At 42.8% G+C, this 13,412-nt stretch overlaps 1 protein-coding gene across 1 annotated transcript in view; it reads right to left on the bottom strand.

The window, feature by feature from the left end:
- The window catches only part of DDX60 (DExD/H-box helicase 60), a 93,159-nt gene that overhangs the window by 54,153 nt on the left and 25,594 nt on the right, over positions 1-13,412 (bottom strand). Inside the window, exons 11-15 of the mRNA XM_074993062.1 lie at positions 10,318-10,485; positions 8,331-8,430; positions 6,676-6,791; positions 4,416-4,579; positions 1,782-2,028 (exon numbers count right to left, since the gene is read on the bottom strand). Coding sequence (XP_074849163.1) covers positions 1,782-2,028; positions 4,416-4,579; positions 6,676-6,791; positions 8,331-8,430; positions 10,318-10,485 — 795 coding nt within the window. The remainder of the gene's footprint in view (positions 1-1,781; positions 2,029-4,415; positions 4,580-6,675; positions 6,792-8,330; positions 8,431-10,317; positions 10,486-13,412) is intronic.

Raw genomic sequence — 13,412 nt, 5'->3', positions numbered from 1 at the left:
AGGATGTGATGCAAAGCCCACTTCTTGCCATATTTTTATGCAGATACATATGAATTGATAGCTGAGGCTTGGGCTCTGAGAGTTGTGATCTATGGCTAAAGTGTTCCTTTTTTAGGGGATGAATTAGGGGAGGAAATGACATATTTTTGTTTGTATTACTTTAATATATATTTTAAATATAAAGCAAAATTGTGTAGAGTTCTGAATGGGTTTTTATAAATGTTATGTATGAATCAAAATGCACAAAAATATGCCCAGAGCCTTTACACATTTGCCTCCTTTCATGGAGGATGCTTGTAGGTGGTGCTTTGGAAATTTAAAAAAAAATGCTTTGCTGTTTACACCTTATTAATATTCTAGGACATGTGCATTGCTCTAAAAATATGCAGGATACTCCTTCTTATCTGGTATTTGTGAAACCGGAACTCTCAGATAATAGGCACCAGCCCATGCTGGCTCCACCCCTGGGTTTTCTTGGCCGGGGCTGGAGCTCACAGTTCTCAGCCCCTGGGCTGCCAGGGTTCCCCCAGCCCTGGCAGAGCTCAACTCCCCAACGGAGTTCCCCCATGCCCTGAGGCCACTGGCAGAGCCCTATGCCCTGGGCCACTGGAATTGGCCCATGCACCAACATTGCCCCGCCCACCAGCACAGCCCCACACACCGGGCCACCAGAAGACCCTCACACTCTTGTAGAGCCACATGCCCCAGGGCCGCTGGTAGAGCCCTGCACAGCGGCAGAGCTCCGTGCGCCAGGCCACCAGCAGAGCTCTGTGCACCAACAGAGCCCAGAGCTGTTGGCATTGCCCTTCACACTGGCAGAGCCCAATGTGCCAGTAGAGCCTGGGGCCACCGACTGAGCCCTGGTGCCCTGGGGTTGCCCCATGTGCTGGCAGAGCCCCATGTGCCTGAAGCTCCTGGGCCAGATGGCAGAGCCCCATGCCTCAACATTGCCCCACATGCCGGCAGAGTTCTGTGCACCCGTGGAGTTCTCCCACTCCTGGGCTTTTTGAGTTCCCCCAAACCATCATCCCACCTGCTCCCTGGGGCTGGTGCTGCTGGAGGGGCTGTTCCCCCAGCCAGCTCCCAGCTGTGGGGCTGGTGGGGACCCCTATTTCCGGGCCAGGGATCCCGCAAACGCCTCTCTATCAAGTGCATTTTTTATTATCCAGGAACCTCAAGGTCCCAGGGTTGGCAGATATGAAAGAGTTTACTATATTCTTCCGGTGTCCAGGTCTTGCACTATATGATAGGGGGATATAATACTGCAGTGTATTTGAAGTTTAGCATTCACACTAGGGTATGAGAGAATGGAAGCCAGACAGCAGTCCCAGCTTGGTACACAAAACACAAAACTCATACAATTCCTTTGTGCCTTTATCTGACTGGAAACAACAGCCAGCTGGTGACCCAGTGCTCTCTGCTACAAAACTGATTTAACAAAATCTGGAATACTCTCATTATGGAAGATTATTATAATATAAAAAGACACCAAAATGATGAGTTAAGATGCCACATGTCAAGTACATACTCCCTTCTGCATCGCCAGATGAATCCCCTAAAAGAAACTCCAGTTGCACATATTTATTGTGCTAGAAGGTTGCAGGCAGTTTTCTTGCACTCTCTTCCCTGAACACATACACCAGCTAGCTGTGTGCTCGTAAAATAAAAGCCCAATAATACTATGATAGGTAAAGTTTATTAGGATTTTCTTCTGCAGTCTTGCTACAGTTAAATAATGCATACCAAACCCTTCCAAATGACTTAAACATACTTTCACATACCTTGCTCTTTGCATTGTTCTAGCCATACTTCAAAACAGATATTCATTACTGCCATTTCTGCAGTACATTTCACAGAATCACTGTGACACTTCTTCAGAAAATCCTCTAGTTTACTTATTCCAGAGTTAAAATTTTCTTGCATTAACTTTTCAATGGCAAGAGCGTCCCATTGTTTCTTTTCTTTTATTTCCTCTTCAGCTTTCATTCTTTTTTGGTTTTCCTCAATAATTATTTCTGCTTTAGTCTTCTGTCAATTAAATAAATATACTACATACATAAAACTTTACAATTTTGTGAAATTTTAAAGAACAAATCATAATGTCTGACAATACAACAAACATTGATGTGTATCCACCATTAAGTAACTCACTGCTTAATAGTAACAGAGAGTAAGCCGTGCTAGTCTATACACTTTCAAAACAAAAAGCAGTCAAGTAGCACTTTAAAGACTAGCAAAATAGCTTATTAGGTGAGCTTTCGTGGGACAGACCCACTTCTTCAGACCATAGCTAGACCAGAACAGACTCAATATTATCAATTTTATCAATATTATCAATATTGAGTCTGTTCTGGTCTGGCTATGATCTGAAGAAGTGGGTCTGTCCCACGAAAGCTCACCTAATAAACTATTTTGCTAGTCTTTAAAGTGCTACTTGACTGCTTTTTGTTTTCACTGCTTAATACTATTTATTACCCATTATTCATCTATAAGTTGGCTTTTATATAAAACCTCTTCAAACTAAATCAGTAGTCAGTGGACTCATGGAAATTGCATAACTTTTTTTTTCTGGTTGCTCAGTTTATCTTTTGATATCATCAGTAGCTTTATCGGATGGGTATTTTTTCACACTATGATTTTAAAGTGATTTTAACAGTTAATATATATGGGGAAATATTAGTATTTCAATTGCCATGAACACCAAACACATTGCTTGATTCTCAGCTCTTTTGTTAATTTATGTAGCTATTTATTTATTTGTATTGCCATAGCACGTAAGGCCCCAATCCTGTGACAGGATCCATAAAAAGTTTGCAATCTGACAGTTTTTCCATTGAAGGGAAAGTGAATGTAATGCTAACAGATCAGAACAGTAGTATATTACACCCATTTTGCACAGATATAGATAACTACACAAGATGCAAGGCAATAAAATCACACCATTGCCATATTTTAATTGAAGACACCAGGATTACACCTGTGTCTAAATTTCTGCTGAATGCAAAGAGTGCGATTCAGGCTCTAAAATAGCAAGGTAGGGCAAAAAGTAGTAGCCACTATTTTTTATTTTGGTATCTCTGAACTGCATGGGATTACAGACTATATCATTCATTTTTAGATATACATTTACCTGCACTCATTACAATGTGGATAGTAGTACACCTTTTGTGTAAAAGTTGCAACATTATATCCTGCAGTTAATCCCATCCCCAAAGAAACAATGAGAGTTTCTCTGATGGCTTTGTGAAGCCAGGATTGCACTTGAAGTAATTATTTAAAGACTGGAGGTCAGATTTTTAGCTGGTGTAAATGGACCTCGCTCCACTGAAGTCAGTGCAGCTACACCTTAGTTAATATGTGATGGTCTGAAAAGATTAATCTTGATCCAAAGCTGAAAATGTTTCCAGTGTTGTAAGGCACTTGATTTCTGTTCTGTCTGCTGGCTGTGCAAGTTCTTCACAGTAGGCAGATATGCCAACAGGCAAGCCCCAGTGACCTGCTGGCCACTAAATAGACTTGTACCAAAAATCTGTTATGCTCCAACTCCTCACCCTATCAGACCCTCTCCATGCTTTCCTATGATGCCATTAAATCTTTTTTAAAAAAAAGCGTATCTTATTCATTTATTAATTGATTTGAATATTTTACAGCATTTATCCAGAGTTCTAGGAGCCTCACAATGTTCAGAGTAAACAATCTTGTAAAAGAATAAAATCTATAATATACTAATAATATGCTATTAACTCGTTCATATTCCTTAGACATTCAACCCACCTCCTGCCCAAGCATCCATTATTTATTGCATTCAAATTTTTATTTCAATATTGCCCTTGCTTCTTGTCCTGGTTGCGTGTGTGATTCCTTGTTCAAAAATATTAATGTTCCCTACTGCCTGTACTTCCGGTGGGATAAATGTTACTTTGATTTGATTCAGAGATCACAAGTGGATCTGTCTCCTGTTATAAACCTATCTGTTATGGCCTTTGCAGAGAGCAGAATTTCAACAATGTAAAATAATCCATTTTTAATAAGACAAAATTTGGTCTTTCCTTACCAGTTTTTTACTTAGTCTCTTATCCTGCTGTAGGCCAAAGAGAGCTCAATGCAGGATTGGGAAATCAACAGCAAAACTCAGCTTACTGCAGTAGCACCAAGATCATGCCATTAATAAATGGAAAGATGAACAAAGAACTGAAGCAAGAGAACTCCTTCAGTAAGAAAAGAGAAAATCTAGAAACCTTAATTACTGGGGAAAAAAGGAACTCCCAAATCAGAACTCTTACAATGGCAGAAAAAGAATGGTAGGAATTCCTTTACTACATAATTTAAAGCATAATTTAAAAAATCATTACTGTGCACTATATGCATAAAAGAGTAGATAGACTGATCTCATGGAGATACTTTATAGGTCTTACATGATTTTTTTTGCTGGTTTTCATGTCAGAATAAGCCTTCTTTGGAGTATCCGGTTGGGTTACAATTGTTTTCGAAATGTTGCCTTCCAGTGATGCTCCATAAAACCGTAGAAAAGACTGCAACTTTTGATTGCTTCGAAGGGCCCATGGATCTTTGCACATTGCTTCAAAGTACACAAATGATGTTATACACACATACATGATTTTAATATCCTTCATCTCCCTGCCTACATATCTCCCTTTCAGTTTTTGCATTGTGAGGTATGGAGGCTTTGTCTTACCCTGCAAAAGTGTTTTGAAATGTCATGCCATTTGGTGCCATCTGCTTCTAATGACACTAGCAGTTCTTTGGAATTGCCAGAAAGAGAACTAATGATGCTATCTAGAAATAGATGGTTCTGATGGAGGATTTGTTTTTAACCTATTCAGCATTTCAGAGCAGCAATAAGGCCACTTTAAAGCAAATGGACCATATAAGAAGTGCCAAGGCTCTGTTGTACTGTCATGTTTGCAGATACAAGCCTTGCATATCATCACTCTAAGTCACAATTTGTTACATCATCACTTGAAAGATTACAAGGAGTCCTCCTCAGAAGGTTATGAGTATGCAGACTTCCTCTTCTGATGGTGCTTCACAAAAATTCAGGGAGGAAGCAGGACAGTCCAGGTTCTAGAGAGCTTGGGTGTGAAGCAGCAGCATTCATTGCTCTGCTTTCCCTCCAAGTAGCCACAGGTTTGCAGTTGAGTCAAGATCACAGACTAATAGGACTGGAAAAGACCTTGAGAGATTTTCTGTCCAAGTCTTCTGTACTAATGGGCTGTGGGCACACCACCCCTTCTTTCCGGAAGGGGCATTTTAATGAGGGATTTTGGAAGATGCTAACAGGAAGAAGGGGCTTTCAAAATCAGGGGGTCCTTTAGAAAGGCCGCCAGCTACATGGGCAGGGGTGTGTTTCGAAAGTGGCACTTTCGAATCGTGGGTGGCTGTCATTATGCTAATGAGGCACTGCATATTCATGTCAGTAGGCAGGCACCCCTCAGGGATGGTCTTAATCCCACCACAGCTGTGGCTGTACTAGCCCCCTCCTTTTGGAAGGGGCATGTTAATGAGAGATTTCGGAAGATGCTAATGAGGTGCTGACATGAATATGCAGTGCCTCATTAGCATTTTCTGAAATCCCTCACTAACATGCCTCTTCCAAAAGGAGGGGTCTAGTGTGGCCACAGCCATGGTGGGACTAAGACCATCCCTGAGAGGTGCCTGTGCAACCTACTCTTAAAATCTACAAATGTAGTGCCTTGCATGTTGAATAGTAACAAAGAGGAAGCCGTGCTAGTCTATACACTAGCTATGGTCTGAAGAAGTGGGTCTGTCCCACGAAAGCTCACCTAATAAACCATTTTGCTAGTCTTTAAAGTTCTACTTGACTGCTTTTTGTTTTAAAATCTCCAGTGATAGTACTTCCACAACTTCCTTTGGAAATTTATTCTAGTGCTTAATTGTTGTTGTTGCTGTTAGCTGGACTTCCTCTAGTTTGTCCACAACTTTCCTGAAATGTGGTGCTCGCAGCTGGACACAAAAGTCCTGTTGAGGCCTTTCCTCTAGCATGCCTATGCAGTAGCAGCCATAATTTAGCCTTAAATTAAGATGAACTCAGAATAATTATTTGCCATAATGGAAACAAAAAAGGCAGAAAAAAGTTATATTAATAATATACTGCAGAATTTTTCTCAAAGTCTGCATACATAATGATGTCTTTTCATGCAAAAATAATAAATTTTGTCAATCAAATATTGATTGCCTTGCATATGAAGAAAAGTGTTTAGCTGTTGCTTAATTTCTAATATGTACAGTTTTATGTAATGGTTACTTTTATTTTATTTTTTTTAGTGCTCATTAACTATGGTATTGATCCCATAAACAACTAAAGATATGTTCAACATAAGGCATATGAGTAATCCTACTAAAATAATCTCAGCAATCCCCACTATTTCTGAATGGAGAAAAGAGTACTTCAAACACAAGTCACTTTTTTATATTAATTATCACTGTTTTTATTACAATAGCACCAGTGTGCTCCACTCAGGGACTGGAACCTTAGTGAGTTAAATACTATACACTTTGAAAAGCCTATCCTTTACCCAATGCACATTATTTCATTATATTAGTGATTAGTGAAATTTTAAATCATTTTATGAAACTATAAAATTATTCATACTGAATACACCAGCTTTATCTGCATGATGTCTTATATTTTACCTTGAGAGCTGGACTTCGTTCTGTCATAATCATCACTAAGAAGCTTTCCTGAATGCCAGTGTCGAATTTCATCAAATTCTTTTTGTTTAATAAGTGAAATAATAACAGAGTCATCACTAAAAAACAAAAGATACAGCATTGATAATGAATACTATTTGTAATATATTTTTCAGAAATACAGGTTTTAAAATACGTCACATTTGTAGGTTGCTGATCTGATAGAACATATGGGAATAATATCAAATTTTGAACATGCAGTTGTGAAAGTATAAAGTACTTAAGTCTGTAGGTAAAATCCCAATCTTGGTGAAGTTGAGGAAGCTAAGGAAAAACTCCCAGTGACTTCAGTGGGGCCAGGACTTCCCTCTGTAGTTTCAATGAAACAAAGATCCATAACCATATGCTTATGTTAATCAGCACCTGAATAGGGTGATTCCATATCCCTCTTATGTGTGAAATTCACCCCAGTGTGATGGTGCCACACATATTATTGCATACCACCAACGGCCTCTTTCTGATACCAGGTGGTCTCAAGATCTGTTTATATTTAGAAAATGTTCCTTTTGTTGATAACTTTTGTTTAAAAAGACTGATGTTTGAAGCAACGGGAGTCCAACTATAAACACGATTTTGGCCACTGGCATCGTCCATAGTATCTTCTTGGGAGCAAATGTGAGCAACAAGCCAAAGGTCCCAATGTGGTTTACATGGGCAACCTGACTGGACAGTTTTTGAATCCACACTGAATTGAGTGAGTGTCTTGGGTGGTCAGCGGATGAATGACTCTGGTCCTGTTGTGTGTCACATTTTAGTAACGTAGTTCTATATCAGTTTTTATATCACACTCATCACTACAGTATCTGAGCATCTTCCAGTAGTGTGTTAAGTGACATGACTAATATTTGCCAGTTGTGGTTTGTTCCCTTTCTCATATGGTCCCCACTTGGGGTAATTTATGTGATTTGTTCTGGAAAGGTTTGGAGGGGTGGTTTTTATTGTTTGGAGAGTTTGAAGGGGCTTAATGCACTTGTGTTTATAGCAGAGAAGGCAGATCAAAGAATATGTCTTGTATTTGGAGTGGAAGTTGGTGAAATTTCTGATGGCCCTTCATTTCTGTGGGAATTCATTCCACAGTTTCAGGTCAGTCCCTAACAAAGCTCCATCTTCTGTACAGACAAGCTGTGCCTTTGTTGTAGAACATTCCAATATGCCTAAAGAGCAGAATTGTTGATCCTGGTCTTCATCCCAAAGATTTTGGGTATATATTATAAATTGGTGGGTGGAAGGAGGGTGTGGGTGTGTGAGAGACATAAAACTCAAAATTATTTATGAAATAACTTGATACAAATAAATAGGGAGAGCATCCTGTACTATACTGTAATATACAGAAATGCCACTATGAGCTACTCTGGTATATCAATATGGTTGGTTGTTCTGTTTGTTTTTACACTTGAATACATACTATTTTCACTTCATAATTCCTTATATTTTAAATTAGAGTTTTGAAAATGTTGCTTGAGTTGTTTCAGACAAAATTATGGAGACAAAAATAGTCATCACAATGAAAATTCCTATAACATGACAAAACCATGATACCCAATGATTTAATCTTAGGTACGTATTCAGAAAAAGAAAGTGGTAAAACAAACACATACCTTTTTAAGAATGGTAGGTCACTTAAAATATCTCCAGCAAATGTATCCACCACCTTGGAAGTCATGGGTATAAGACCTACATTTGGAATCTTCTTGGGTTCTTTTCAATATGAAAAAAGACAGTTCTTCAAAAGTCAACTGCAATAACACTTTTACCTCAACATTTTAGAATAATATTCAAATGCAATTTCAGTAGAGCACAGTCACAATGCCCTTCATGCAAGGGAAAGCAGTACTAAAAATAAGCTTCTACTGATAACTCAGATTTATTGAACAAATTATCCAGGAGGAATTTTGGTTAATATTATTTCTCTGTGAAACTAGTTAACAAAAGATTCTATAGTGTATAAAGCTCATTCCTTCCAGCCAAAACTTTCAAACCCAAGTATCAGAGGGGTAGCTGTGTTAGTCTGTACCTGCAAAAACAATGATACTGTGGCGCCTTATAGACTAACAGACTTTTTGGAGCATAAGCTTTCGTGGGCAAAGACACACTTTATCAGATGCATGTGCAAGTGGGTCTTTGCCCACAAAAGCTTATGCTTCAAAATATCTGCTGGTCTATAAGTTGCCACAGGACTTGTTGTTTTTTTGAAACCTAAGCATCCAAAATAAGACTTTTACGTCCATACTGGGGCTCCCAAATAAAAGTGACTTGGCTTGCCATGGGAGTTGTAGATGCTATCACTTTTGATAATCAAGGCATTTTGCTCTTCTTAGAATTTTGGGCTATTTTTATTGTGTTAATTTTATTTTATTTTATTTTATTTAATTTAGGAGCCTAATTTTAGATACTCAGGTTTGAAAATGTTGTCCTCTATCATTTACACTTGCTTGATTGAACACAGAAGCTGTGTCTACATTTGACCCCCAACTTCGAAGAGGGCATGGTAATCAGGGCCACAGGAGATTACTAATGAAGTGCCGTGGTGAATACGGAGCACCTTATTAGGCTAATTTTCCCCTGCGGCAACTTCGAAGCATCAAACTTTGAAGTGCCAGCATACGTGTAGCTGTGGGCACTTTGAAGTTGCCGCGCTACGTCGAGGTCCCCTTACTCCTCAAAATTTTACTCCTCCTGCAGGTTGTCTAGGGAGGTGCCAGGCTTCAGGGATTGCCCCCCATGGCCTGCAGGCTGTGGGAGGGAGCCAGGTTCCATGGGACTGCATCCCGCCAGCAGCTTCCCACAGTATGCAGGCTGTCTGGTGGGGGGGTCCAGGCTCCAAGGGGCTTTCCCCACTCCAGCTGACTCCCATGGTCTGCAGGCTGTCAATGAGGCAGGCTTTGGTGATATGCTGACCACCAGCTGCCCCCACCCCCTGTGGTCTGCAGGCTGTCTGGGTGGACCAGGCTCTAGGGAATGCCCCCTCTCCAACTTTCCCACCCTCCAGCAGCCTCCCAATAGCCTGCAGGCTGTCCAGGTAGGGCCACGTTCCAGGGGCTTCCCACTGCCTCTAATGATCCATCCCGTAGTCTGCAGGCTTCCAGGGGCTGCCCCTTCTCTAGCTGGCCCCCGAGTTCTGCAGGCTGTCTGGGCTGGACCAGGCTGCAGGAGGCTGTCCCTTTTCCTGCTTCCCCTCTCCAGCCAACTACACCTCCACAGTCTGCTGGCTGTCCAGTGGCTGTCTGGGGTGTTTGGGGGGAAGGCTCTGGGGACTGTCCCCGCTCTGGCTCCTTCCTGCAAGGAGGCTGCCCCTTGTCCAGCTATGTATGGAATCCTCCATACCAAGTCTCATTATGCTTCTGGTTAAATATAGGCAACAGCTTAATCAACTCAGTATTTTCCTCTAATGGGTATTATTTCTTCCAAGTATGTTCACAGGATTAAGCAGGCTGTTCTGTTCATGCAGGAATCATATGTTTTCTACAGAAGAGAACAGCCTTCTTAATCTTGTGACATATTTTTATTTATGTTTAATAAATACAATTTTACAAGCACAAGTTAAAGTCATAACATAGTATACATTGAAGATTGTTACTATGGTACCTTTAGTTGGTGAAGTGGTCTTTCCTTTTTTTTGGTCAAGAAAATATGTAGAATTTCTCCTCAGAGGCAAAGACTTTCCATCATCATCCTTTCCAGCTAGTTTTGATATGGTACTCCACAGGCATTCGTACTCTTTCTTAATTTTTTCACCCATTTCCAAATTTAACCCTAAGAAGAAAGGTAGAGTAGGAACTAATATGTTCCTAGAAAATATTTATTTTAAAACTAGCTTTCTTGAATTTTTTTGCACACTTCAGTATAAGTGACAGAATTGAGGACTTTTGTAAATACAGTACAAGACAGAATCAAAGTGACAAAAGCAAATGAGGTTATGTGTGTTTGGCCTGGTCTATATGAGGGCTTAATTTTGAAATAAGGCCCTATTTTGAAATAACAAGGTGAGCAACCACACTACAGCTGCGTCTATACTAGCAGGTCCTTTTGGAAAACCTGGCCCTTTTTTGAAAAAAATATGTGGAGTGTCTACACACAAAATGTGCTCTTTCGATTCAAAATCGAAAGAACGCAGCTCTTCTTCTGGAAGCCCTCTTCCGCTCCCAGACCAGGAGGACCACCTTCTTTAGAAAGCTTCTTTCAAAAGAAAGCTTGTGTAGAGAATCCTTGGACTCTTTTTTTTTTGGAAGAACAGCCCTCATGGTGCTGGATTTTTCGATCCTTGGTCTGTTCTTTCTAAAGAGCAGGAGCTGTGTGGATGCTCTCTATCGAAAGAGCGGATTGCTTTTTCAATCCACTTCTTTGTGCATGGAGGCATGTTTTCTAAAGAAGTTTTTTCAGAAGAGCTCTTCCGGAAGAACTTCTTTCAAAGGATGGCTGTAGTGCAAAGGTAGTCTGCCATGCCTGTTATTTTGAAACAAAGGTCTGCTTATTTCTAAATTGGGACTCCTGCTTCCCATGAGGAGTAACACTTTTTGCTGTTCATTTGAACTAATTGGCCTCTAGAGGCCCCTCACAGCTGCAGACCTGACTGCTCTAGACGCACCAGGCAACTTCACTGGTCCCCTCCTCCTGTGGAACTCCAAAAGGCTCCAAGAGAAGAAGGCCTCAGACAATGTGTCCAGCTGTGATGGCCCTGTGCAGGACACCACTACCCAGAGCCAGCATGACTGACCCCATTCCACACACCTCCAGACCCCCAATGGCTGCTAGCAGTCTTGCAGCTCCCATGGCAGCCACTGCCCAGGGATTCAGGAGTGCCTCAGCCTGAGCAGGTGCAGAGATTCTGGACCTCATCAAGATCTGCGGGGAGAAGACTAACTTCTGGATCTCCTCACCAAGAAGAGGAAGGCGGCCATCTATGGACATATCGCCAGCAGCCTGGCTGAGAAGGGGTACACCCAGACCCTGGACCAGGGCCATCTCAAAATGAAAGAGCTATGGCAAGCCTACCACAGGGCCAGAGAGCAGAGCGGTTACTCTGAGGTGGCACCACATGCTGCAATTACCACCATCTCAATGTCTACCTGAGAAAAAGGCCAGCTGCCTCCCGCACTATCATCAAGTCCAGCCAGGACATGCCCAGTGTCAGTCTACAGGAGGGCAGAATAGCAGATGATGATGAAGACAAGGCCAGCCAGGCAACCCTTCCTGCCAGCCAGAAGGCACTCCTGATGCTGGAGCTGGCCTCTGCCCCCAGGACACTGCCAGCCTTCCTAACGCCAAAGACGAGGGGAGGCCACCTCAGGTGAGTTCCATGACTTTTCCTATCCACAAGTGGGGGCAGGTGATGGGCCACAGGAGGGAGTACACACCACTCCAGGCCCACCTAGCCACAGGGTCACGAAACTGCTCATCTACCTGTCTGCACATAGAGTGTTCATCTCTCTGATGTTCTCACATGCGGACCCCTTGGTCCACCCCATGGGGTACGTGGAGGGACCTGTCCCATCCCACCCTCCGTGGTGGGACACTGTCTCACTGCAAGCCACCACTTAGAAGTTTGGGGTTATGGAACCACACAGCAGTGCTGCCTATGGCCTAGGGTCATGCCTGTACCAGGACAGCATTCACTCATGGTCAAGCACGGTGATGCGGAGGCAACCAATCTTGTGCCCAGCAACCTGCTGCAGGGGAGGTAGCAGAGGGGAACCTGTTAGCCTCACCTGCAGCAAGTAGACTCTGCCACTCACACACTTCTCCCTTAAACCTCACCCTACCCCATCCCACCCACCCAGTAGGCAGAGATGGCGGTTCTCTCCCTGTGGTACACTGCAAGGGATGGGTCCATCACTCACAAGACACAGAAGGACACCATGTTGCCCCATACCCACTTCCTGCCTGCATACATCTGGCCTGGCTGGCATTCTCCCATGCTGTTCCATCCCTGGGCTGTTGGTGCTGTGATGTTCCCCTGGGACATCTGTGACCCACTGACAATGCCCACTGTTTAGGCAACCTATTCTTTGCCCAAAGCACAGTGCTATTCTCTGCACTGAGGCCCATGGTGTCTTCTTGGAGATCAGGTCATCATCATACAGTGTCATCAGTGATGAGGGCTGTTGTAACCTTTCTTCACAGCTGTGCAATCTGTAACCTTGGCACATCACCCAGTTCCCATGCCACCTATCCAGGCATGAGAGATACATAGACTGAAACTCACCAAGGACAACCTGATGCATGAGCGGATGGCCTCCCTGTAGTCCTTGTCCAGGGACTCGAGGAAGAGTGCCAGGAGCAGGTCACCAATTAGGAGCAGAGGGCATGCACCTGGGCTGAGCTGGTGTGCCAGCAAAACTCCATGTGCTCCAGCTACACCACATTGCTGAAGCACCTGACAGCTTGCATGCAGTGGGACACCAGTTACTGTCTCTGACAATCCTCTAGCTTCCCCTCCTAGACCCCTGCTGGGGTCCAGAACATGGGGCGGTGGGATCCCTAGGGAAGCTGATGCCTTCCATTGTCTCACAGGGTGGGTGCCACCTCCAACCCCATCCCTGAGGCCCCTTCCCCTCCCCTGTTCCAGGTTCTCTCCCTATTCTCTCCCTGCTTGTACATCCCCCACCAATAAAAAGTCCTCTTGTTCCACACCTTCTGGCTTTATTGTTTGATCTGCTGGGGAGGAGGAAAGGTGGTAAGGG

This window comes from Carettochelys insculpta, chromosome 4, assembly GCF_033958435.1.
Source record: "Carettochelys insculpta isolate YL-2023 chromosome 4, ASM3395843v1, whole genome shotgun sequence".
NCBI classification, from domain to species: domain Eukaryota; kingdom Metazoa; phylum Chordata; order Testudines; family Carettochelyidae; genus Carettochelys; species Carettochelys insculpta.
This window is presented reverse-complemented; position numbering and strand designations above follow the sequence as displayed.